The sequence below is a fragment of the Microcaecilia unicolor genome, chromosome 12 (assembly GCF_901765095.1).
Source record: "Microcaecilia unicolor chromosome 12, aMicUni1.1, whole genome shotgun sequence".
In the NCBI taxonomy this organism is placed as follows: domain Eukaryota; kingdom Metazoa; phylum Chordata; class Amphibia; order Gymnophiona; family Siphonopidae; genus Microcaecilia; species Microcaecilia unicolor.
The window spans coordinates 24,199,450-24,225,866 of NC_044042.1; the positions used below are offsets into that span (position 1 = coordinate 24,199,450).

A 26,417-nucleotide genomic window follows, 5' to 3' on the forward strand; every position below is an offset into this window, starting at 1 on the left:
TCAGAGAAGTCTGGAGAAGGCCTCATCCTTCAGCAGAAACTCACTGGAGTGATACAGAAAGCTCTTGAAGTTGATTAACTACAATGGTGTAGTGGGTCAGGAAAATGCAAACAGGACAATGGATTTCAGGTGACCCAAGCGAAAAGCAAAGATACCTGCTGAGTGTTCAGCACAGACACCATGAAATTTGTGGCCTTGGAGGATTGGGGATCACACACCCCGCCCTACCTCTGCTAGTATTTTATAAGAAACCGTAGATTATGTTTAATGTAAGCAAGTGCAAGGTGATGCATGTGGGAAAAAAGAACCCGAATTATAGCTACGTCATGCAAGGTTCCACGTTAGGAGTTACGGACCAAGAAAGGGATCTGGGTGTCGTCGTCGATAACACACTGAAACCTTCTGCTCAGTGTGCTGCTGCGGCTAAGAAAGCGAATAGAATGTTGGGTATTATTAGGAAAGGTATGGAAAACAGGTGTGAGGATGTTATAATGCCGTTGTATTGCTCCATGGTGCGACCGCACCTTGAGTATTGTGTTCAATTCTGGTCGCCGCATCTCAAGAAAGATATAGTAGAATTGGAAAAGGTGCAGCGAAGGGCGACTAAAATGATAACGGGGATGGGATGACTTCCCTATGAAGAAAGACTAAGGAGGCTAGGGCTATACAGCTTGGAGAAGAGACGGCTGAGGGGAGACATGATAGAGGTATATAAAATAATGAGTGGAGTGGAACAGGTGGATGTGAAGCGTCTGTTCACGCTTTCCAAAAATACTAGGACTAGGGGGCATGCGATGAAACTACAGTGTAGTAAATTTAAAACAAATCGGAGAAAATTTTTCTTCACCCAACGTGTAATTAAACTCTGGAATTCATTGCCGGAGAAAGTGGTGAAGGCGGTTAGCTTAGCAGAGTTTAAAAAGGGGTTGGACAGTTTCCTAAAGGACAAGTCCATAAACCGCTACTAAACGGACTTGGAAAAATCCAAAATTCCAGGAATAACATGTATAGAATGTTTGTACGTTTGGGAAGCTTGCCAGGTGCCCTTGGCCTGGATTGGCCGCTGTCGTGGACAGGATGCTGGGCTCGATGGACCCTTGGTCTTTTCCCAGTATGGCATTACTTATGTACTTATGTACTTATTATCAGAAGTTCCAGACAGGCCGTTGTGTTTGTGTGATCTGGGGAAAGAGAATGGCACAGGTATTGTAAGTATCACAGGTAAGGCATTTGCTCATGGCACGACTGTAGATTATACTTGGGTAAATAGGGTAGGGGTGTGCTTATATAAACATTGTGACTGATTTTATGGCTGTCTATAAGGGGTGTCTCACTCTGAGCTATTTTTACTCACCAGTCATTGTCAGGCTTGCATTAAAAACACTCCTCTCCTTGCATTCTCTCTGCAGTCTGCCACTCTCTGCTTTCAAGGACCTTCTTCCAGCTGTCTGTACCACACGAGGTAAGAACAGGGGGGTACTGGGCATTGTCAATCACAGACTGGACCGACCACCCCAAAATGTTCAGGATTTCTGCTCCACTGAGCTGAAACTAATAAACTAACATGAACAATTTTCAGAAATGTGCTCCCAGAGAATAAACCCTGACCCCATCATTAAGAAAACCAGCTCTCTGAATGCCAGGACCAACAGAGAGCTTCCACTCTGTATGCAGCTGCATGGGATCAGCCAGAGGCAGTGTGTGATCAAGGGTCGCAACCCCCCCCCCCCCCATCCCCAAGATTAAACTTTGTAAAGATAGGATAGAGCTAGGGTGGATTGAATTGGTGACCTGGGAATGGACATACAAAGAAAAAGAATGGACATACAAAGAAAAATCCCCAAATTATACCTGTCTTTTGTGTTCCAAGGGAACAATATTTATTTTATGTGAGGTAAGAACATACTCTATATAGTATGGACGGACAATGCTGGTGGTGTGGAGAGATAAGAGAAAGGTGATGTGTATGTCCTAATATTATTGCTATATAATAATATCCCATTGCCCTTCTAGTGCCTTTAAATGAAAAAGATAGGAAAAGGACCCCGGATAGATCCCAAAGAGTTTCTTTCTTCTTTTTTATTTCATGTATTTTCAAACATGCCACCAGCTACTGGGTCCCTCCCTTAATTTGCATGCAAACCCAGTAAAGGATAACCCTATTTAGAACAACAGGGGATAGGACGACTTCCCTATGAGGAAAGGCTAAAGCGGCTAGGGCTCTTCAGCTTGGAGAAAAGACAGCTGAAGGGAGATATGATAGAGGTCTATAAAATAATGAGTGGAGTGGAATGGGTAGACGTGAACCACTTGTTTAGTCTTTCCATAAATGCTAGGGCTAGGGGGCACGCAATGAAGCTACAAAGTAGTAAATTTATAACAAATCGGAGAAATTTTTTCTTCACTCAACGTGTAATTAAACTCTGGAATTCATTGCCAGAGAATGTAGTAAAAGCAGTTAGCTTAGCGGGGTTTAAAAAGGTTTGGATGGCTTCCTAAATGAAAAGTCCATAGACCATAGACTCTGGGCAAGTCACTTAACCCTCCATTGCCTGCCGCATTGAGCCTGCCATGAGTGGGAAAAAAGTGCGGGGTACAAATGTAACAAAAAAAAAAAAAAAAATAAAATTATTAAAATGGACTTGGGAAAAACCTACTGCTTATTTCTAGGATAATCAGCATAAAATGTATTGTACTGTTTTGGGATCTTGCCAGGTACTTGTGACCTGGATTGGCCACTGTTGGAAACAGGATGCTGGGCTTGATGGACTTTCGGTCTGTCCCAGTATGGCAATACTTATGTACTTATGTAGTGTGCTGGAGTGATTTCCTCTGTAACATTACAGAAAGTAAGCAGGAGACTGTCTGACACATCGTGTCAGTTTGTAGGAGCAGCTTCCAATCAGGCAAATAACAGGAGCAGGTGGTTTGGCCTCAGCGCACAGGAAATATCTTCCCACAAGTTCCAGGCCTCTTTGTGTCCCTAATACACAGGGTCCAGGTTAGACAGTCCTCCCTGAATAAAATGATACTTTAGATGAGGACAGGGTAAGCTGGGTTCTCAGCATTTGCCTGTGCTGTGTGCTATGAAATGGTTCATATATTACTGACTGAGGACAAGCGTTATCCAGCAGATCCTTGTAAAGAAGTGGGTGGGGGGGGGGGGTGGGAAGGGGGTTACACATGAATGATGGAGATCATGTCAGATACTGGAGAGCACAATATTCAGACAGAATTCAGTTGAAATCATAAGTACCAGCTCTGTGAGTGTTGTGGGTGCTTGAGTACCCCCAATACTGAACAAATTATTTTACTGTGATCAGGAAAGATTCACTTGTTTTGAATTTAGTATCATCAATCATTTCAAAAAGGTGGCTCCTGCGTTTGAAATATACTTATAACACTGTCTCTGAGGGTCCAGTAACCAAGATATGAGTACCATCACGGTCTCAGGAGTGGACAGTGCTGAAAATATATTAGATTCCTCCAGATATTCATCTCCCTCCTTCCTCTGTAACATCCTCATTTTGTATTTGATCAAAACTTATTTCTTTCCTCTTCTAATATAGTTAAATTCTTATACAAACGATACTTTTGTGGGATAAAAACTATGCACCTTATGTTAGGACTACATCTGCTATTTTTATATATTTCATTCATAAATCCATTCCTTGGCTATTTGTGCTGTGCTTTCTATTAATCAGCCTAAAGCCCTCAAGGGGTTTTGATGAAGACCTCTTTTCCAGCTATCCAAGCTGTCTTTCCATGTGTCAGTGTGATACTTGCATGAGGCTCTTATAAAGTCACACTCTTCCGCCATCTGTGCTGCATGCACGCTTTCCATGTGTCACTCTGAAGCATATATGAGGTTCTACTAAAGTTCTACTCTTCAGCTGTCCGTGCTGTGTTTGTGCTTTCCATGTGCCAGGTTGACACTGGCACGAAGCTGTGATGAAGCTCCACCTTCAGTTATCTGTGCTGTATATATGCTTTCCATCTATCAGCATGGAGATTGGTATTTCACTTAGATTTAGAATTAGGAAGAGTTACTCAGTGGAATAATTTAACAGAAACAGAACCAAATCTCTCAGTCAATCTTTATGAAATCATAATGAGGCTTGGAATAAGGCTGTGAGAACTGCCTGTGAACTTATTTACAGTATTGAAAAAAAAAAAAAAAAAAAAAAAAAAAAATATATATATATATATATATATATATATATATATATATATATATATAGTGTTGTGTAGTTTTTGCTTTAACTCACAAGTTTGAATCTTCATACTTTTCTGGCCTGGATGATCTGGATCTTTTTTTACTTTGATTTGAAAGCAAATATTTGACAATTCCCTTCTTAAAAGGTGTTTGAAGAGTTGCACCATCTGTCAATCTTTAGATAAACCTAAAGTACTCAAAGAAATCAGGTATTTACAAAAAGCCCTCCTCCACCCCCCTAACTCCCCCCCCCCCCAAAAAAACTCTGAGCCAAATCAGAGTAAAGTTATTGTGGATGTGAAGCGACTGTTCACGCTATCCAAAAATAATAGGACTAGAGGGCATGAGTTGAAGCTACAGTGTGGTAAATTTAAAACGAACCGGAGAAAATTTTTCTTCACCCAACGTGTAATTAGACTCTGGAATTCGTTGCCGGAGAACGTGGTACGGGCGGTTAGCTTGACGGAGTTTAAAAAGGGGTTAGATAGATTCCTAAAGGACAAGTCCATAGACCGCTATTAAATGGACTTGGAAAAATTCCGCATTTTTAGGTATAATGTGTCTGGAATGTTTTTACGTTTGGGGAGCGTGCCAGGTGCCCTTGACCTGGATTGGCCACTGTCGGTGACAGGATGCTGGGCTAGATGGACCTTTGGTCTTTCCCAGTATGGCACTACTTATGTACTTATGTACTTATGACTCTCTTTATTCAAGCAAACTTTAGGATTTCAAGTACATCTATCATTAACTTAATCCATCATGGAAGGACCGAGTCTGCTCTGCAGAATTTGAGCTCATAGATGCCCTTCCTAAGGTCTTACCGTACTGTTTCCTCCTGCTGAGACACAAAAGTTGTAAATCTTCAGATGTAACCGGAAGGAGCCAGGAGGGTCACTGATTAGCTCCCTGCACGGAGCAGAGCATGATGGAGATGGGAGCAGCAGTTAGAACAAAGATTTCTGCACAGCAATCTCCAACCACAGCTACAAACATCATGCAGACTGCCAGTCTATCACAGGTTCCTCTAATGGGGGCACAGGTTCTAACAAAATCAGAGTTTATTCAAGTGCATCTCGCTGCAGTTCAGCACCAAAGTCTGGACAGCTCCTGTGACAGACAGATGAAGTCACATCCAAATTTATAACTTTGGAAATGTATTTATTTGGACTTAGCTCACACCTGTTTCAGTAGTAGCTCACAAGGTGAGTTACATTCAGGTATAGTCTAAGTTTGCACCTGAGGCAATGGAGGACTGTGACTTCTCGAAGATCACAAGGAGCAGCAGCAGGATTTGAACTGGGCTTCCTTGGCTCTCAGCCCAGGGCTCTAACAACTAGGCTAATCCTCCACTTAAACATTCAGTTTAAACTTCTCGTAGTAACCTTTAAATGCATCCACTCTGCAGCCCCCCATTACCTCTCCACTTTCATCTCTCCCTACATTCCTCCCCGTGAACTCCACTCACTGGACAAATCTCTCTTGTCGTCCCCCTTCTCCTCCACTGCTAACTCCAGGCTTCGTCCCTTTTCCCTCGCGGCACCTTATGCCTGGAATAGACTTCCTGAGCAAGTACGTCTAGCTCCATCTCTACCTGTTTTCAAATCTATGCTGAAAACCCACCTTTTCACCACTTCTTTTGGCTCCTAGCCACTACTCAATTGCCTCCCCTTGCTCCTTCTCACCCAGTACTTCCCTCGCCCTTAATTTGTCTTGTCTGTCTGTATTATATTTTTAGATTGTAAGCTCTATTGAGAAGGGACTGTCTCTCTATGTCAGGTGTTCAGCGCTGCGTGTGTCTGGTAGCGCTATACAAATGTTAATAATAATAATAATAATAATAAAAATAGGTAGCGAATTGTGATATCATTCATATTTGGGAGACCTGTTAATTAGCTGCAGTTTTCCCCCCACTAAACTTTCTTTGTATCATTTACTCTTTCCTTCTTCTTTACTGCTGCTTTGCAAGGGATGGAACTCAATTCCCCACTCCAGAGAGGATATAGTATGATCTGATCTTACATTCTAGCAGGTGCCATGGTCAAGCTGTACACCAGAACAGAGAGGGGTCAATCAGAAACCAGAAGTGACTCAGGAAACCAATCAGAAAGCTGTTTGCAGGAACACAGGTCTCCTAATACTATCTCTGCCTAATTTTCAGGAGCAGGGAGTGGTGGTATTCCAGTTAAACTCAGTATGAAAAATTTTTATTCTAAAAACATATTTGATTTGGAGCTGATTATGATGAAAATGTCAATTTAACAGAATCCCCAGAAAAAGAGAATTTAAACATGGTTTCCTGTTCTCTCCCTTTGCTTATTTTGTCATGTTAATATTTACATTTTCCCAAATTAAATGGACTGAGCTGCTGGGCAGGTATCACCCCCACTCCGGATTTGTACTTCCAATTTCTGGTGAGATGGAGCTTGTTGGTCAACCCTAGAATAAAAAGGCAAAATCTGGAGAAGACAACTTTCAAATGTTGTAATCATTATTCTGAGAGCCACTTTACAGCTATACATGGTGGGAACACTGCCATGGAAGCTCGCTAGCTGGCTCCATTTTCTCCCTCGGAATGATTTCATTGCATGCACAGTTACTGTATCTCATGCATATTCATTGTGAATATCCTAAAAATACCACCTGGCTGTGGGATCCCCATGGAATTACTGCCCTAGGGAGATTTCTTGCAGCTCATTGACAGCACCCGCATATAATAAATGTAAACCACTTTGATTGTACCACAGATAGGTGGTATATCAAATCCCATCACCCTTACCCTTTCCCTTACTGGAGTAGATAGTTTTATTTTCAAGACCCAAAAAGGTGGTCTTTTGAAACCAACGATTGGTCTTTCCACACTCGGAGGCTTTTCATATCAAATAAGCTGAACAACAAGAGAGCAAAAGATATGATAGTTCTCAATTTATGCACTAAACTTCATTCCCAGTGCACACAGTCATATATATAGTAACATATAGTAGATGACAGCAGAAAAAGACCTGCACGGTCCATCCAGTCTGCCCAACAATATAACTCATATGTGCTACTTTTTGTGTATACCCTACTTTGATTTGTACCTGTCCTCTTCAGGGCACAGTCAACATTCATTGTTAATAAGGGGAAGTAGGAACAACAAATCGCTAGAGTAGGTCAAGCTACTTGTCTATTTATACTATTTGGGGACACCCAGTTTCATTGACCAACATTAATTTTTATACAGCACCCTGGGAAAATAGATTTTGAGTGCCTTCCATAATATGTGGACTTTCTGTGTTCACTGTACCCCATTATTTTCTGTTTGACTCTTACTTTTTTGATGCTGCGGTTCCTCCTGGGGGCAGGGTTTTCCTTCGTATTGTTATCCTGATGGTGCTGAAACCGATCTTGTATGATTGCTTGGCCATAGTGGATCTCTCTCTGCAACATTGGTGATCCTATCTGATTTATCAGATGTGCCTGGAGCATCTAAGAATTCAGGATTTTACCAACGCCTGTGGGACTAAGTCCTGCTCAATTTGGGAGCCCTTTTGGCAAACATTAACTGTGCAGGCCCATAATTGGTTTCTAAATATGTGATTGCTGGGGGTTCCCATTTCTCTTATTACTGTGCCATGGTGCCTGGGGTGGGGGACTCTTTAAAAACAATTATTTTTTCTTTCAATGTTCCATTGCTGTTGGTTTTGGATGCTTTGTCCGATCGCATTGTTCTGTATTTTTTTTTTAGTGGTTTGTTTAATAAAAATGATAGAAACATACAACACCCTGTGCGTGACACTGTTCATGGTCATTCATTTGGCTAATGGCTACCATCAGGCAGTATCAGCCTAGGAGGAGACAGATGGCTTTATTTTTGTTTGGATTTTGCTCACACTTTTTTTTCAGTAGTAGCTCAAGATGAGTTACAGTCAGGTACACTGGGTATTTCTCCATCCCTGGAAGGCTTACAATCTAATTTTTTGTACTGGAGGCAATGGAGGGTTAAGTGACTTTCCCTAAGGTCTCAAGGAACAGCAGTGGGATTTGAACTGGCCATCTCTATATGTCCAGACTGGTGCTCTAACCACTAGGCTACTCCTCCACCAGCTGGATGACTGGCTGCAAATTTGGAATGTGTCACTCCCCCTCCCCCTAGACTAGGACCCTTTGTCTAACATAAATCATGGCTCTCACATATGGGATTATCAGTCTCATTTGGAGCCTGTGAGGAAAGAGGCAGGGCAGAAGGTTTGCTAGTTTAAGTATGAATGTTTGATGCTGCTACATTCATGGTTACATATATCAATGTTGGAGGCTGCACGGCATTTCTTGAGAAGTCCTATATGCTGCACCTCAGGGCATACATGAACGAGCAGAAGAGCAGAAGGAATCACCAGAGTTCATCCTGCCACTGATGTCGCTGCTCTGTGCTGCCACTGCAAGCTTGTTCAGAACTCATGGGTGGCACTTTCTGTGTGCTGATTTTGCTTTGCATGTGCTTGAGCAGTTGGACTGGCTGTAATTTTGGAATGTGTCATTCCCCCCTCCTCCTTGCCCTGGAATAGGCCCCGTCGTCTATCGTCAGTCAAGGCTCTCAGGTTTAAATTATTTTGCCAAAGTTGCTCCTCCTTGAAAAGTAACAATGATCACTGCACTTTGTATCGATATTTTCTTTTCCATTTTTTTCAGAGGACGTCTCTGCTGTCATCATGCCTGAACTGTAAGTAATTAAACAATACAACTAGAAAGGACACGGTTTGAAAACCTTCATAAAAGTCAGCATTGAACCTGAAATTCCTTTGAATGGCCAACTTAACCCCCCTCCCCCTACCTCCCAACTCCAGTGGAGCTTCTCAAAAAACAACCCAGTTCTCAGGCAAATAACTTGTAAAATGTCCCAGGTTGTAAGGGTTGATTTCAGGTTGTCTCCTGAGTAGAGAGGTGTGGTAGCCGTGTTAGTCCACTTTTAAAGGTAATCAATAGAAATAAAACAAAATAAAACATGAAAAAGAAAATAAGATGATACCTTTTTATTGGATATAACACATTTCTTGATTAGCTTTCAAAGGTTGCCCTTCTTCGTCAGATCGGAAATACAGTAAGCAAATGTTGGTAGATGACAGTATATATAAGGTTGTGTCCTGAATCTGCACAACTCCAACCTAAGCCACCATTTCCTTTTCAGACTAGGGAGTTAGGGACCCTTTTACTAAGCTGCGGTAAAAAGTGGCCTGCGGTAGTGTGGTTGCGTGAAATTGGTGCACGCTGGGCCATTTTTTACTGAGGCTGGGGAAAAAGGGCTTTTTAAAAAAAATGGAGGCAGTAAATGAGCATGCGCTAAAATTAAAAATAGCATGTGGTTATCTACTGCCTGAGCCCTTACCATCACCCATTGACTTAATGGTAAGGGCTCACGCGCTGCTCGTGCATTAATCATGCGCCAATGTAGCCACGCTGCTGATTACTGCCAGGAGTGCTCCCTGTGGTGGAAAATTATGTTCCTCTGTGGGAAACAGCACACACCGACCTCAGAATTACAGCTGAGTGCCTATTCTATTCTGGTGGTAGTGCTGATTTGGCATATGCTACCCACATGTTAGCATTTATTTAGATTTTGCTCACACCTTTTTCAGTAGTAGCTCAAGGTGAGTTACATTCAGGTACTCTGGATATTTCTCTGTCCTAGGAGGGCTCACAATCTAAGTTTGTACCTGAGGCACTGGAGGGTTAAGTGATTTGGCCAAGATCACAAGGAGCAACAGCGGGATTTGAACTTGCCACCTCTGGATTACAAGACCAGTGCTCTAACCACTAGGCCACTCCTCCATTCAGCAGCATTCCATGTAGAAGCCTGCCCTTGCAGATCAGCAATGCGGCCACGCAGGCTTCTGTTTTTGTGAGTCTGATGTCAGACTCACAGAAACAGAAGCCTGCGTGGTGCCAGTCAAGCCCCCACCCCTGTGGGCCAACACTTTACAAGACCAGAACACTGCACCAGTGATTTCACAGTAAGAATATTGAAAAGTAATTTTAAAACAATACAGGAACTAAGACCTTTGAAGTAAGAATGATTGAATATTTTGACACCCAACAGACAGAACTTAATAAGGATCTGGGTTTTCTAGCCCATTATAAACCGTAAAGTTGTATTAGTCTGTTTATTTCTCTGTTTATCACCCTCCTCTCACCTACCAACACCCATCCTGTTAGAATATCAATGAAATGCTTTGATGTCCCCATGCAGACTCCCACCCTCCCACTCTGTCAGACTGTCAAAGTAATGCTTTGATGTTTCTCTTATATATACTATCTGCTACCACATTTGCTTATTTCCGATCTGAGGAAGAAGGGCAACCTTCGAAAGCTAATCAAGAAATTTATTAAGTTATGTCCAATAAAAAAGGTATCATCTTATTTTCTTTTCCATGTTTTATTTTGTTTGATTTCTATTGATAACCTTGATTAGATTGCAAACACTGTCGGACAGGGACTGTCTCTTACATGTTAAGCGTACAGCGCTGTGTATATATAGTAGCACTATATAAATAATAAGTAGTAGTAGTCTTTAGGTTTCCAAAATCTTGCTACTCTTCGTCCTTATCCCTTATTTGTCCTGATTGTCTTGAATAGATTGTAAGCTCTGTTGAGCAGGGTCTGTCTCTTTATGTCCAGTGTACAGCGCTGCATACGTCTAGTAGTGCTATAGAAATTAAAAGTACTAGTAGTTATTGTAATCCCCACATTTTGGGATGTCTACAGGAAAAAAAGATTCTGCACCCCCCATACACCCCTATTTAAAACACCCCAGGGTCATACATCCTCAGTACATGTTATGCTCTTCTTGACGATAAATCATGTTAACAAGATTTTCTCTTTTTCTTTTTCACGCCTATATTGTGTCTTCTGCAAATGACTCCTTGAAGAGAGGTAAGGTGCCGCTGTTTTCCTTTGCCTGGCACAACATATAAAATGTGATTCTATATCAGAATTCCTCTATGGCATTTATTCCAGAAAGGGAATTAGGCGCTTGCAATCCTTTAGAGAATATTAGTGCAACAGGTCAGATGCATGCGTAGAATTAGGCATGACCACTTACCCCAGCCATAGAGCTGGATTTGTGCCTAACTGATAGAATGCTATAAGTTATACCAGGGCTTTTTTTTGAGGGGGTACTTGGGGGTACTGAGTACCAGCACCTTTTCCATTGTCTGCTAAAATTGACCCATGGATCCCAAGTTTTAATGAAAGAGCTCAGGCTCTACACACCAGTTCTGCCTTGTCATAGATTCTGTGATGAGTTGCAGGGGGCCTGGCTATTGTGGGGTGGGTCCATCAGTGATCACCCCGCCCCTGAAGGGTGGCCTGGCGTTTGAGTACCGGCACCTTTTTTGCTAGAAAAAACACACTGAGTTATACACACGTAAGCCACTCAGATTCTGTCCATATGTAACTTACGTGTTTATGAGTCAGAAAACAACAAGGCAGTCGGTCCACCAAATCCAATACAGAAGATAAAACAACGAGGCAGACCTTATTAACAAAACAATGTCTTTATTAGCAGATTAAAAGCGCCCAGATATTCAACATTAAAAATGCCCAACGTGGCCATGTTTCGCCAGTATAAAAATGGCTGCATCAGGGGCAGTAGGTCACCAGCTGATATAAAACTTCAAAATAAACCAGACTGGTGTGGCTGTAAAAACATAGAAAGCTAGATTTTGGGAACAGTCTTTCAACCTCCCCCCCCCCCCCCCCTTGCTGTGGTTGCAGTGAAAAGGCGGCTGAGGGGTGATATGATAGAAGTCTACAAGATAATGAGCGGAGTAGAGCGGACAGATGTGAAGCGTTTGTTTACACTTTCAAACAACAATAGAACCAGGGGACACAAGGTGAAGCTAGAATATGGTAGATTTAAAACAAATAGGAGAAAGTTTTTCTTTACTCAGCATATAGTTGGACTCTGGAACTCGTTGCCAGAAAATATAGTGACAGCAGCTGGCCTTACGGAGTTTAAAGGGGGTTTGGACAGATTCCTGAGGGAAAAGTCCATTGAATATTATTAAAAATTATTTTTTAATGGGTTTTGCCGGGTTCTTGAAGCCTGAATTGGCTGCTGTCGGAAACAAGATGCTGGGCTTGATGGACCCTTGGTGTTTTCCCAGTATTGCGGTGCTTATGTTCTTATGTACTGAATAGTGCTTAGATGAAATTTTGGCACGTATGCCTATATGTGCACACATGTCTATGTGTCATTATTCGAAACATTTCTAAAGGCAATCAGTGCATAAATGTTAGTGAGGATAACTCAGTAAAGTGTGCATTAAGAGTTATGCATGTATCACCAGAACTTTGGTGCACTCACGCCAGCTCTGTGGCTGGCATAAACACTTGCACCTAATGTATAACCACTTATTTTGGCTATTAGGCTAGTACTTTATAAAGGTTAGTAGTCACCTAAGTTCCTTTTTAGAATAGGCTTCTACCCGATGCCTTCTGAGCACTGATTCATAAATGCCCAATTACAGAATTACCTGAATACTCTTCTGATGGAGACACCTGGTGGTTATCTTTGGAAATAACTCTCAGGAATACAGCATCCTGCTACTCTTAGCCACAAGAACGCACTGCTGCACTCTATTAATCAATATAAACAAAGAAGTGCAGAACGCTGGAGGCCATGCACAGTGGATGTGGATGGCAGTCAAATGAGAGGGTGGTGGGCTTGCAAATGAAGATGAGAATCAACCAGAAGTGGGCACTATTTAGCTGCTGTACAAAGACAGATGTACTGTGTATGAAGTGCGTTTATTCTACCAAAAAAGGTGCCAGTACTCAAATGCTAAGCCACTCTTCAGGAGTGGGGTGATCACTGAGGGACCCACCCCACAATAGCCAGGTCCCCTGCAACCAGTCACAGAATCTATGACAAGGCAGAATTGGTGTGTAGAGCCTGAGCTCTTTCATTAAAACTTGGGCTCCATGGGTCAATTTTAGCAGACAATGGGAAAAGGTGCCAGTACTCAGTACCCCCAAGTACCCCCTCAAAAAAGCCCTGTGTGTATGTATGTTTATAAAAGGCTTTTACATATGGAAAAGCCTTTATAAATGTACACTCTAGTCTAAGAAAAGGAGCCTATATGTAGGTATCCTGATGCCACACAGTGAGTCCTAGATTCTGTTATAGATACCGGTGTAACAATTAAATGCTTGGAGTTACACCAGCCACATAGACCTGACCTAGCTGCAGTCACATAAATTCAGCAAAAGCACATATAACTTACAGTATTCTGTAACGTACAGCTCTGCCAATTCCACTTTCATTCCGCAGCCATGTGAACGCACCCTTCCATTTCCATGCTATGTGACTTAGTTGCATTATTTTCACTTTTATGCTTAACTATACACTTACCCTCGAAAAGTACGGTATTCTGTACAAATACACACAGATACAGGCACCGAGTTCTAGAATTGCCCTTTAAATGTGCATTTTAAACGTGGTCTGTTTGATGAGGTTACAGTGCCTTAAAACATGTTCTGCTCTCTCTGCCTTTAGAGGAAGTCAAAGATCACAGCCTCACGCAAGCTCTTACTAAAGGTAAGTTCCTAGAAACCCGAAAGCATTTATGTTGGAGCTATAAAGCTCCATGCACAGAGCACACAGGCTGCACCCTTCAAAAGCACATGGAGTTAAGAAGGGGTGGAGAACAGGATTTTTTTTTACTCCTTCTCCTCAACCTAATCTAAATCTTGTTTGCTGAGAGAGATCAACAGAGATGCCATGTTACCCAGTTCCAGGCTGGAGATTTTGGGACAGTTCTGGATTGCTGACCACCCTATTCTGGTGCATTATGAGCCTTGCAGCACTGATTTCAAGGGTCAAAATCTCACATATCTCACATTGCATTGATACAAGAATAAATAAATAAATGTAAGTTCAAACCAGGACTGGCCAAAAATCTCCAGGCTGGAACTGGGCAACTTGGCATCTCTGAATCAAGTATGTCAAATTCAGCTAGACAGGTTAACAGCTTGCTCCAGATCATCAGGGACAGCCTGTTCCTTTCCTGGTTTTGCCCGTGGTGCATCTATGACTTAGCATTCCAATTTCTCTAGCCAGAAGGGTTACAAGTCTTTAGATCAGAGGCAGGAAAACTACTTATTAAACTTAGGAGCCTGTGTTGAGGGGAGCAAAGCATAAGTGCATGGTGAATCAGCTTTGTTATAGTCAGGGGTGCTGGCTTTTAGAGTCTGTGGTTCAGGATGTATGCTACCGATCATAACGTTTTTCAGTAGCTGCCCTTGAATGTGGAATGGTGCTACTAATTGGGTTTCTGCTAGGTACTTGTGACCTGGATTGGCCACTGTTGAAAACAGGATACTGGGCTAGATGGACCATTGGTCTGACCCAGTATGGCTATTCTTATGTCCTTATGTCCATGTTTGGCTGGAATTCTGAGGGGACTACTGCAACTACTCCAGTTGAACCACATTAGCTCTCCTCCCCCTCCCATGCCTGCTCCAGGCTTCTAGTCTGGCCCTTGAGACCAAGAATACCCCGCCATAGATTTAGTAGGCATCAGACCAGGAAAGGATGAGCCTGCCTCAATAATCTGAGGCCATATGGTAATTCTACTCCCAGCTTCTAAACACAGTGACTGACAGTCTCATCTATCTTCTCAATTACTGGAAACTTATATAGCAGATGTCTTACAGTGATTTGACCACAGGGTGGCAGTGCTACTTCAAAATGATCCCAAAAGGAGGTTGTATAGAATTTTGCATTTCCTATTTAAAGGATTAGCTATATACGTAATAAGGTTTTCTATGAGCACTGGAGGATCCCAGTTAGCATACTTTATAAATGTATATAAAGTATATAAATGTATATATAAAGAAGGGGAAGCTATTTTGTTTGGTATCATTTAGAAATGAGATAAAACTTGAGGTACAGGGAGGTGAAATGACTTACTTGAGGTAGCAATAGCACTGGGACTAAAGCCCGGGCCAGGGCCATCGAGCGGGGAGGAGGCAACCTTCCCCTGGGGGCCCAGCTTCTTCCTGCCTACCTGCCAGTCGGGGTCCATCTCTCTCCTGCTCCTGTGTGCATTATTGCAATCATCCGGGTCCTGGCATGCAGAAGCAGGAGAGAGACAGACCGAGGAAGAGCAGTCAGACACAGGAAGGTAAGGGAGCAGGTGGGGGTGGTGGCCTGAATATGGGGGCAGCACGGCAGCCCAGGTGGAGGCAGTGATGCCCCTGGCTCGCTCGGGCTTGCTGATTCCAAGTGTTAACCAATGGGTGTGCAGGATAAGAAAGCAGAGCAGGTGTGTGCAATTGGCTACCAGCTGTAGACAGTCAACTTAATGGTTAGTGAACACAGCCTGTGTACCAATCAGAATTCCTAGCATATGAGCCCTAATCCCAGCTCTGACACTAATCATGTAGCCTTAGAGTAGTGCTTCTCAACTCAGTCCCAGCCTGTCAAGTTTTCAGGATGTTCACGATCGGCATACAGATCGATCTCATGCATGTTCATTGTGGATATCCTTAAAACCTGACTGGCTAGGTGTGCATGAGGACTGGGTTTAGAACCAATGCTTTTGAGCAGGGTTGTCCAACCTTGGTCCTCAAGAGCTGGACTCCAGTTGGGTTTTCAGGATTTCCCCAATAATATGCATGAAATCTATTTGCATGCACTGTCTCCATTATATGTCCCTCACGCAGCTGCTTTCTGATTTTGCTTTGCAGAGTTTGCTACTTGCTAAGGCCAAGGAAGCCTGGGAACAGGAGCAAGTGGACAAAGAAGGAGAGAAGGAAAGATACCTTGCAGAGCGTGTCTCAACCCCCCGGACTAGTGGCCTTTCCCGGAATGAGCTTCAGGTGTGTTAAAGAGTGTGGTAATGAAATATATATTTAAAAAAAGGAAAAGCTCAGTCATTACAATAGAGTTTGGCCATGCTACTGAGAAACGGTGCTTTTCACACATGGCCCTGCTTTTCGGCTCCTGCAATGAGCTCTGAATACGGCCTGCATCCTCCATAGGTGGCCCCCGCATTGAGTGACTTTTTTTTTTACTGGTGAAAAGTGCAAGACTCACACCGCTGGAACCCGAATTCCTTCCAACTAAAGGCTTTATTGATGAAAATCTAGTAACCCTCCAGGCCAGCAGGAGTCAGTCTTGACATTTCAGCTCCTGTTTCAAAGTGTTATGAAAAATCTCCAGAGAGGATCTTAACTTCAGCAGCTCCTTTTATCCAGAAGGGTTCATGATTTTTAGGCAATATTTTTCACTTCATTTCACACATTTGGTTTAATAATTTTTTTTTAAATATGCTTTACAACTTTTTAATGATTGTAGATTGAATGTATGCATGTTAATGCATATTAAATCAGTTTTGCCTACCCAAGATTTTTTAAGGCATGATAATGTTTGATTCACCTGGATCTTGTGACTTTAAGATATCTCTATGCTGAGCCATTCAGGCTTGGAAATGAGAGCCTCCCTGAGCCCATCCTCTGTGCTCTCCAGTTCCATAAGTCTATCCTCTGAACAGGAGGCAGGACCAACTTAACCATTAGGCTGTAGGACTAGGCAGATGCCTTGGGCAAGAAATTCTGGATTGCATCAAAGAACAGCTACTATCAAAGCAAAACAATTAGTCCTGAAAGCCAGAGAAACTCTAAAACAAGAGACACTTTTCAAATAGCCGATTTATCTAGATTATTGTGGGAGGGGTGATATTGGAGATGACCAGTGCATTTGTTTCTAGCAAAAAAATGCCGGAACTCAAATGCCAGACCATCCCTCGGGGGTGGGGAGATCACTGAAGGACCCACTCCACAACAGCCAGGCCCCCTGCAACCAGGCACAGAATCAATGAAAAGGCAGCACTGGATGTGCATAACCTGGGCTCTTTCATTAATATTTGGAGACCCTGGGTCAGTTTCATCAGGTAATGGAAAAGGTGCTGGTACTCAGTACCCCCTGAAAAAAAGCCCTGAGAGTGACCTGAAAGTTAATTGGGGAAAGGGCACAAGCCTGAAGGTTTGCCTAGGGCATCTCATATCCTGGCATTGGCCCTGTCTCTGAACCATCCAATCCTAGAGATGATAGGCTCGGCATCCTCATGCCCAAACCACCCAACTCTAGAAGCAACTCTCCAACAGAGCAATCTGATGGGAGGGGGGCATTAGGTACCAGTTAATGATCTTATGTTTGTACAGCGCTGCGTATGCCTTGTAGCGCTATAGAAATGCTAAATAGTAGTAGTAGTAGTAGTAGTTATACAGCGATAAAGTCCTTTATGTTTTGCATCCTATGCGTTTATTTTGAATGGCTTCTTTTTAACCATGGATTTGTTTCTTGTCCATTGATGGTAGGACCTATGCCGAGAACTTCTTGATAAGGTGCACATCGTGGACGAGGAAAGATATGACATTGAGGCAAAGGTCATCCACAACACAAGAGAGGTGAGGAGGGGGCAAACGTCATCCAAAACGTCACAACTGGACAGTGACACGAGGTGAAGGTTATCTATAACGCATGAGAGGTGCAATATATTGGGGCAGAAATCCAAGGGAGCAGCATACGATGGGGAGTGAGAAACTGATATGCATTGAGCAGGGGAGAGACCTCAACATAGAAAAACTGTGTAAGAAGACAGTGGCCAGGGCTAGCAGAGAAACTGAATGAATTCTTTGCTTTAGTCTTTACTGAATAAGATATATGAGATCTACCTGAACCAGAAATGGTTTTCAAGGGTGATGATGCAGAGGAACTGAAATATATCTCAGTAAACCTGGAAGAGTAGTAAATCACCTGGACTGGATGGTATGCACCCCAAGGTAATGAAAGCAGCGGCGTACCAAGGGCGGGGCGGTCCGCCCCAGGTACACGCCGCTGGAGGGGTGCAGAGAGCAGTCGCACACCTGTCAGCTCTGCTTGTTCCCTGCTCCGGGAGCAGGGAGCCAGCGGAGCCGAGAGCCGCACGGCTGCTCCCAGCAGTTAAGAATGCACCGGGGGTGTGGGGGGGATGTCATTGTGCCGGGGAGGGGGGGGGGGTGCACATCAGCGATCCGCCCCGGGTGGCAGCAGACCTAGGATCGTCACTGACTGAAAGAGCTCAAGCATGAAATTGCTGATCTGTTGTTAGTGATCTCTAACCTGTTGTTAAAATCATCCGTAGTACCTGAAGATTGGAGGGTGGCCAATGTAATGGCAATTTTTAAAAAAGGTTCCAGGGGTGATCTGGGAAATTACAGACCGGTAAACTAAACAGGGACATTTATATTCCTCCCCAATTCTCAGTGGACAGAGCACCAAACAAGGGCTCTGCTACTGCTGTAAGCCCTATGCCAGCTCGGAGTGGGCTTACGTTTTACAAAGCATTGGGGAGGATTGCAGATCCCTGTCCAGCGTGCATCTCCATGCTAGCATTGACCCCCCCCCCAACATAAAACCCCCAACTCCCCCCACCTGCAACAGACCCTGACCCCCCACCCACATCCTGATAGAAGAGAGTGCTGGAGATCTCTCTTATATGGTAGGGAAGCCACGCCTATCAAATCCCAGGATGCACTGGGCAGGGCAGGGCGCCACCATTTTGGAGGTGGCACTGGAAGGAAGAGGGAGTGCTACTCCGTCCTCTGTCATCTAAAGATATGGAGAGGGGGCTCGGGGCCGCTAGACCACCGGATGGGGGATGCTAGACCACCAGGTAGGGTGACCTCCAGCCGTCTCTTCTGTTGCTGGGATGTGAGGGGGGCTGGAGGTCCACCAGTCCTCCAGCCCCCCCCCCATGTCAGTGTTCAGGGGGTGTGGGGGCTTGGGGTCACTAGACCATCAGGGCCTTGCCTTTGGGGGGGGGGGGGGGTCCGAATGTTTGACAGGTCTGGGCTTTGTTTTTTGACAGCCCGGACCTGTCAAACATGTGTGGGAGGATTGTGCCTGAGCTTATGCCCCAGCACAATTCTCCCACGCTTTCCCCTATGATCAATAGCGCACCCACATTTGCATGTTATTAGCGTTGATCATTGGGGAGTTAATTCCCTGAGCTGTTCCGGTGCTATTTTTACGGCGCTGTATCGTAGCAGCGTGGGGAATTGATCATCAGTGCCTCAGATTTCTCCTGAGGTAGCTCATATTCAAATCAGGTCTGTGGGTTTAGATCGGCTTTTAGAATCCAGAACTTACATGTGGTGCTCCCTGTGGACTTGGAGGTACTTAGCAGGAACACCCAGAAGGGACAGGCTGACACACATCATCACTGCTCTGTCATTTCTAGCACAAGGTGGATATTCTTGGTAACCTTTAGCACCTCCCGTGCAAGGAAGGATTGGCAGAGACCCAGGTCCCATGAGGCAGCATCACTGCGAGCTGGATAATAAATCCTTCCTTTGTAAAATTCACTTATTGTTAAAGTAAAAGCATGAACTGCAAAAGTAATTTTTGTGCTGGGTCGCCTTTGTTGCTTTTCAGTTCTGCCACTTTTACAAGGCAGTAAAACTCAGTGCTTGCATTAAAGGTGATTCAGTAAGCCACAACTACAGCAGGCAGCTCCTAAGCACCAGCCCTGTACCCAGGTCAAGAACAACAACCACAAGGTGCTGGAATCAGTTAAAACGGAATGATAAAATAAGCAGAATCTATAAAGTTGCTTTTAAATATTTAGTGTTAAAAGTTTGATAAAGTTCTCAATAGTAATTCTGTCAATCTGAGCCTAAGGAATGTGGAGGGAGGAGGGGAAGGTGCTACTGTGTTGTTCATCATCAGAACCCTATGTAGGAATCCTACTTCTTCACCAAAAGTATGATTATGGTAGGAACAGCCAGAGTTACCTCAGCAAAGGAAGATTTTAAAAATAGAGTGTGCAGCCACAAAAAAAAAAGGTGCACGCTTTTTAAACAACATAGAAAGGTCCAGAAAAGAAAGGAGAATTAGGAAGAAGAACAAAACAACAAACCACTTGGTGCTTAGTTATGTTTCCTCTTTTCTCTTTTTGCAGATTCGAGACCTAAAGATGAAAGTGATGGACCTGCGAGGGAAGTTTAAGCGGCCCCCACTGCGTCGGGTCAGGGTCTCCGCTGATGCCATGTTGAGAGCCTTGCTTGGATCCAAACACAAAGTGTCCATGGACCTGAGAGCCAACCTGAAGTCGGTCAAGAAAGAAGACTCTGAGAAGGTGAGGAGCCAGGAGCAGCCTGGCAGTTCCAGAGGGGGAAGGCGGTGACAAGATATTGCAGGGAAAGAGCGCAGGAGTTTTGAGCATTTGGGGAGCTTGTCAGCTTGCTGAAGATGACAGAAAGGTCTCTGATTTCACACGTTTCTCTAAGGGACTGGTAGGGGAGTCACCTGGATAGCAGAGGGACCTGAAATCCTTCAAGTGTCCACACAAGAGAAATCTAGCAAGTTCACTATGCAAAAGCCTTAAGCAATCTGTCTTCACCCTGCCTTGCAGAAAACACTGCAAGAATGGGATGAGAGTTCAGTCTTTTCCCTTACATAAGTACATAAGTAATGCCATACTGGGAAAAGACCAAAGGTCCATCAAGCCCAGCATCCTGTCCCCCGACAGTGGCCAATCCAGGTCAAGGGCACCTGGCAAGCTACCCAAACGTACAAACATTTTATACATGTTATTCCCAAAATTGTGGATTTTTCCCAAGTCCATTTAGTAGCGGTCTATGGACTTGTCCTTTGGAAAACTGTCCAACCCCTTTTTAAACTCTGCCAAGCTAACCGCCTTCACTACGTTCTCCGGCAACAAATTCCAGAGTTTAATTATGCGTTGGGTGAAGAAACATTTTCTCCTATTTGTTTTAAATTTACTACACTGTAGTTTCATCGCATGCCCCCCAGTCCTAGTATTTTTGGAAAATGTGAACAGACGCTTCACATCCACCTGTTCCACTCCACTCATTATTTTATATACCTCTATCATGTCTCCCCTCAGCCGTCTCTTCTCCAAGCTGAAAAGCCCTAGCCTCCTTAGTCTTTCTTCATAGGGAAGTCGTCCCATCCTCGCTATCATTTTTGTCGCCCTTCGCTGGACCCTTTCCAGTTCTACTATATCTTTCTTGAGATGCGGCGACCAGAATTCTCAATGCAGAAGGTGGCTTTAATGATATGACCTGTGCTGTATCATCAGATGCTCTGAGACTTCAGTGTGACTCTCAGAGGCTAGAAAATTCTACTTACTATTAATCTGGGGGATATCTGAGCTGGTGACCTACCAGTGACAGTCCTTGTGTCCATCCCCTGACCCATCCAGTCCTAGAGGTGACCGGCTCTGTATCCCTAAGCCCTTCAGTCCTAGAGGTGACAGGCTCTGTATCCCTATGCCTCACCCCCAAACCCTCTGGTCCCCCCAAGCCCTCCAGTCCTAGAGGTGACAGGCTCTGTACCCTCTAGTTATTACCCAGTTATCAATCCTTTATGTTTTATCTTTCGTCACTTTTCCTATAAACAGCACTTCTAACCAGAGCAGAACTGGTAACCACTAGAACCATTCTACTCTGGTAACTCCCCCAGATTTATCTTGACATTTCTAATGAGTCTACATATTTTATTATTACTCCAAAGCTCTCCATATTGACAGAGTGTGGCTCATTTTTAACATTTTTTTTATTTTATCTTCAGTTTTTTTCTAACCTTAAATCTTATACATTTTTTTACAGGGCATTAGAACTCAATGCATGCAAATCAATTGTATGCTTGTTAATTCCGAGGTTAACCATGTTAAAGCGAGCGATTTGCATGCACTAAATTTTTTAAGGCACACTAACAAGGCAAATCCCTAGACTCTGTTCTTTCGGTCAGAGGGACAGTGAATGATCAAAAGCAGTTGTTAATCTCCGAATCACCAAGCCCTGAAAAAAGTCATGTTGGGAATGTCTACCAATTTCATGCCTGCTGTTTTCCGGCAGGAACGTCCTGTGGAAGTGAGCGACTGGCGTAAGAATGTTGAAGCCATGTCTGGAATGGAGGGCAGGAAGAAGATGTTTGATGCTGCCAAAGCACCAGCTGGCCAATGAAAAGGTAACAAATGTTTAAATAGCCCTAGAAAGTACCTGCAGAAAATAAAGCCTGCAAAGTCCTTACACCAGAGACAGTACAGTTCAAGCAAAGAGCAGGGATTGGCAGTTGTGTGCAATGATGGGAAATGTCAATGATGTATCCCAAGTCATTGTATGTCGTTAACAAACAAAAACAAGCAGAAAAAGAAATTACATTTTGTGCTTGTTCGCCCACTGATAATAGTGGACACTCTTTGCAAAGAGTGTGCACTCTTGACGACATTCATCCCAGAATGACTCCCCCCTCCCCGAAACAGACAAAGGGAATGAACTACAGAATGACATGGGGACGGGGACCTGCAGTAACTGCAGGGATGAGAACGGGGACAGAGCTTGCGGGGACAGAGCCCACGAGGACGGGGACAAACTTTGTCCCTGTGTCATTTTCTACTTTGAAGCCTGTTAATGAACTGGAATGTTATTTATGTTTGAGTGATGCAGACAATGATATTTTGATTTTTTTTGGAAAAACAAGCAAACATGCTGGACACAACTAGCAGAATTTGCATGGGGGGGGGGGGGGGGGGGAACCCTGAATATCCTGCTACCAGCACATCTTCTAAGAAGACATCTTCTATTGCAGGAAGGACTGTGGAAGGCAGGAGAGCTAGACTGAATCCTGAGATTGTTGATGACGCCATTCATCCACAGATTAAAAAATCATAACAATGCTTCATAGGGCATATTTAGGGCATACAGGACGGGTTGTATTTTGTGCCCCTGGACATTTTAACAGGGTGGATTAGGATTCCTTGGGGTAGTAGAAATCAGCTATTGTTGGGGTTGGAAGGGTAGAGGGTGGCGGTGAGGAGGGTTATTATAGCTGCTCACTGTTATTACTGTTTTCTATTTATAATTTCTACACAATAGTTGCACAGCATATTGTTACTTTTTATGCTTTAATAAAAAGATTTAAATGATAATTATTTGAGGCTTCTGCAGATGAGTGCAGAGCCCACGGGGATGGAGCAGGGACGGGGACAGAACCTGCGGGGATGAGGCAAGGACAAAACCTGCAGGGGCGGGGATGGAGAAAGGACCCATGGGGACAGAGGGGGATGGGGGCAAACCTTGTCCCCATGTCATTCTCTAAAATGAACGTTCCCATAAAGGACATGGGATACAACAAGACACCAGAATTTTCTGTCTGCCCATCCCTAACAAAAAGCAGGAGCCGAGCTTACCATGGAACGCCTCTGCGCACGCGCCAAGAACAATCCTCCCACCGAACTCCCTAATGCTCAACGCCATGAGCGAGCCTATACTTGCATCTCATTAGCTTTGAGCATTAGGGAAGTGTTCTGCTGCTGTGTTCTGGCGGCATTTGAACGGCGCTGTTCGGAACAGCGCTGGAGTTTTGAGCATCTGGGTGCTGAAGATGACAGAGAGGTCTCAGATTTCACAAAGGGACTGTGCCTGATAGGGGAGTCACCTGGCTCCATGTCATAAGGAGTAGGCTAATCCATTCCTGGTTTACTCCAATGCGGACCAAAAAGTTGGAGAAGGAAGCAGGCTGAGCAAACAATGGGATAAAGAAGCTGATTCTATTGCTGCAATACCTACGACTCGACACGGCTGAGTACTACTTAACCCAGAACAATCTATCTTGTTCAGGCCGCGCTTTCCCACTCATGGCAGGCTCAATGCGGCTTACATGGGGCAATGGAGGGTTAAGTGACTTGCCCAGAGTCACAAGGAGCTGCCTGTGCCTGAAGTGGGAATTGAACTCAGTTCCTCAGGACCAAAATCCACCACTCTAACCACTAGGCCACTCCTCCACTGTTGCTATTATTTGAGATTCTACATGGAATGTTGCTATTCCACTAGCAACATTCCATGTAGAAGTCGGCCCTTGCAGATCACCAATGTGGCCGCGCAGGCTTCTGCTTCTGTGAGTCTGACATCCTGCCCGTACATGCAGGATGTCAGACTCACAGAAACAGAAGCCTGCGCAGCCTTCTGCATGAAATGTTGCTAGTGGAATAGCAACATTCCATGTAGAATCTCCAATAGTAGCAACATTCCATGTAGAATCTCCAATAGTATCTATTTTATTTTTGTTACATTTGTACCCTGCGCTTTCCCACTCATGGCAGGCTCAATGCGGCTTACATAGAGCAATGGAGGGTTAAGTGACTTGCCCAGAGTCACAAGGAGCTGCCTGTGCCTGAAGTGGGAATCCAACTCAGTTCCTCAGGACCAAAGTCCACTACCCTAACCACTAGGCCATTCCTCCAACGTTTACATTTGACTACTGCAAAGGCCCTACTTTTTGCAGAAAACTTGTAAATAAGACTCCTGAGGCAGGCACTTCTGTGCTGAAACATGGTGCCGAGTCGAGTCTTACGTCTTGCAGCAATAGAATCCATTTGTTTACCCGTTGTTTGTTCTGCCTGCTTCCTTTGTCTGCTTTTTGGCCTGTTCTGATTACCCCGTGCGTTTTCCTCGTTCAGTTACCTTTTGGTTCCTTTTACTCCAGTACGTATAGTTCAGAATGATATCTCTTAAGGAAATGCATATACTCTAATGCATGGGCTTCTCAATTTCAATTTAGTTGCACAAATTTTTATATCATCATACTCAGCAACTATGAAATGTATAACAACTTTATTCCAGTTTACAATCTTAAATACAAAAATGAATTAGGGAAATGAATGGGACAAAACCCTGCCTAGCAAAATCCCTTCACACCAGCCTGCTAAAGAGCATTGAGACTGGAAGTGCTATTTTATTCTGAGATTTTCTTTTCCTCTCTCCCTTCAGGAAGAATTGACCTGGGCTCACACTGACTGGTTCCGGGACACCCCCAGATGCAGCTCCCCTCCCCCCCCCCCCCCCCCCCATTGTCTTTCTTTCCAACCTTCCTCATTTCCTTGTGCCTACTGTGTTTGTCTACAACTGTCAAAACAGAGAAAAATCATCTGTCTATTTCGTTCAAAAGACTGTGGCCTGGCATTGCTAGCTGAGCTCTCAATTTTCCCTTAGGTAGAACCAGCTAAGTACATTCTCATAAAGTTTAGATCAATGAGTAACCTCAGCTGGTGATATGACTGATGCTCAGTGGGGGTCTTTCACACCATTAAATAAAATGTCATAAGTGTGGTTTTGCTATTTTCCAGTGTGGTTCAGTGAGTGATAGGTTGTGGACCTCAGACGTAGGCCATAACTGCATCTCAATCAAATGATCTTCTTTCTTTCTAAATAGATCTGGTCCGCTCTCTCTCTCTCTCCAAAGTACCTTCAGGCTATAGCAGGTCACTACACAGTCTCCCCCCCCCCCCCCCCCCCCCCCCCCACTGTGATGCAGAAGTTACACTAGTTTCTGTCAGGAAAATAGGGTGGGGAAACCCCCTCACCCTCTGTATATGGAGTGTATTTAAATGCTGTATGTATACTCTATGTTCTAACTGTGTTCAATAAAATAATATTTCAGACAAACATGCTCTTAATTTCTGATTAGTATTTGTCCCATTTTTATCTGGATTGTGATAAAAGTGAAGTGAAGGATAGAGTGGTACTTATAAGCAACACCTCCTGTGTGCCGCACACAGCACTGCCAATGCCCTTCAGTCCTGATCTGTGGCACCCCCCCCCCCCCACCACCACCACCACCAGGCTATTGGGGAAATAAGACTTCACAAAACCAGTGCTGGCAGACATCTACGGTCTGTGCCCTGAGAATGGCAAGGACAAATCAAATTCGGGTATACATATAAAGTATCGCATACCATATAAAATGAGTTTATCTTGCTGGGCAGACTGGATTGACTGTACAGGTCTTTATCTACTGTCATTTACTATGTTACTCTTTGGGGTTCTACATGGAATGTTGCTACTCATTGGGATTCCGGAATCTTGTAACTCTTTAGGATTCCAGAATCTTCAGAACTTTTAGTACAAGAACAGTGCTGGGCAGACTTCTACGGTCTGTGCCCTGAGAAAGGCAAGGACAAATCAAACTCAGGTATACATATAAAGTATCACATACCATGTAAAATGAGTTTATCATGTTGGGCAGACTGAATGGACCGTTCAGGTCTTTATCTAATGTCATTTACTATGCTACTCTTTGGGGTTCCAGAAAACAACAAGGCAACCGATCTGCAAAATACAACGTGGAAAACAAACAAGCAGATCAGTATAATATCCA

The 26,417-nt window shown here is 43.9% G+C and overlaps 1 protein-coding gene across 2 annotated transcripts; it reads left to right on the forward strand.

Moving 5' to 3' along the window:
* Positions 1-1,328: 1,328 nt before the first annotated feature.
* Positions 1,329-25,705, forward strand: TNNI1 (troponin I1, slow skeletal type). Of its 2 annotated transcripts, none has more exons than XM_030220855.1 (9): positions 1,329-1,462; positions 8,882-8,912; positions 9,130-9,133; positions 13,746-13,787; positions 15,941-16,072; positions 17,573-17,662; positions 20,197-20,373; positions 22,118-22,232; positions 25,060-25,705. In XM_030220855.1, the coding sequence occupies exons 2-8, from the start codon at positions 8,902-8,904 to the stop codon at positions 22,223-22,225; spliced, it is 564 nt and encodes a 187-aa protein (XP_030076715.1). In that variant the 5' UTR covers positions 1,329-1,462; positions 8,882-8,901; the 3' UTR covers positions 22,226-22,232; positions 25,060-25,705. The 2 variants fall into 2 exon arrangements, with proteins under 2 accessions (XP_030076715.1, XP_030076714.1); XM_030220854.1 differs by having other exon boundaries at positions 22,118-22,229; positions 25,031-25,705.
* The last annotated feature ends 712 nt before the right edge of the window (positions 25,706-26,417 follow it).

Bases quoted from the DNA above. Each gene is read 5' to 3' on its own strand.
- TNNI1 (XM_030220855.1), top strand. The intron at 17,663-20,196 runs GTGAGGAGGGGG...CTCTTTTTGCAG, and splicing joins TCATCCACAACACAAGAGAG to ATTCGAGACCTAAAGATGAA. The intron at 20,374-22,117 runs GTGAGGAGCCAG...GTTTTCCGGCAG, and splicing joins AGAAAGAAGACTCTGAGAAG to GAACGTCCTGTGGAAGTGAG.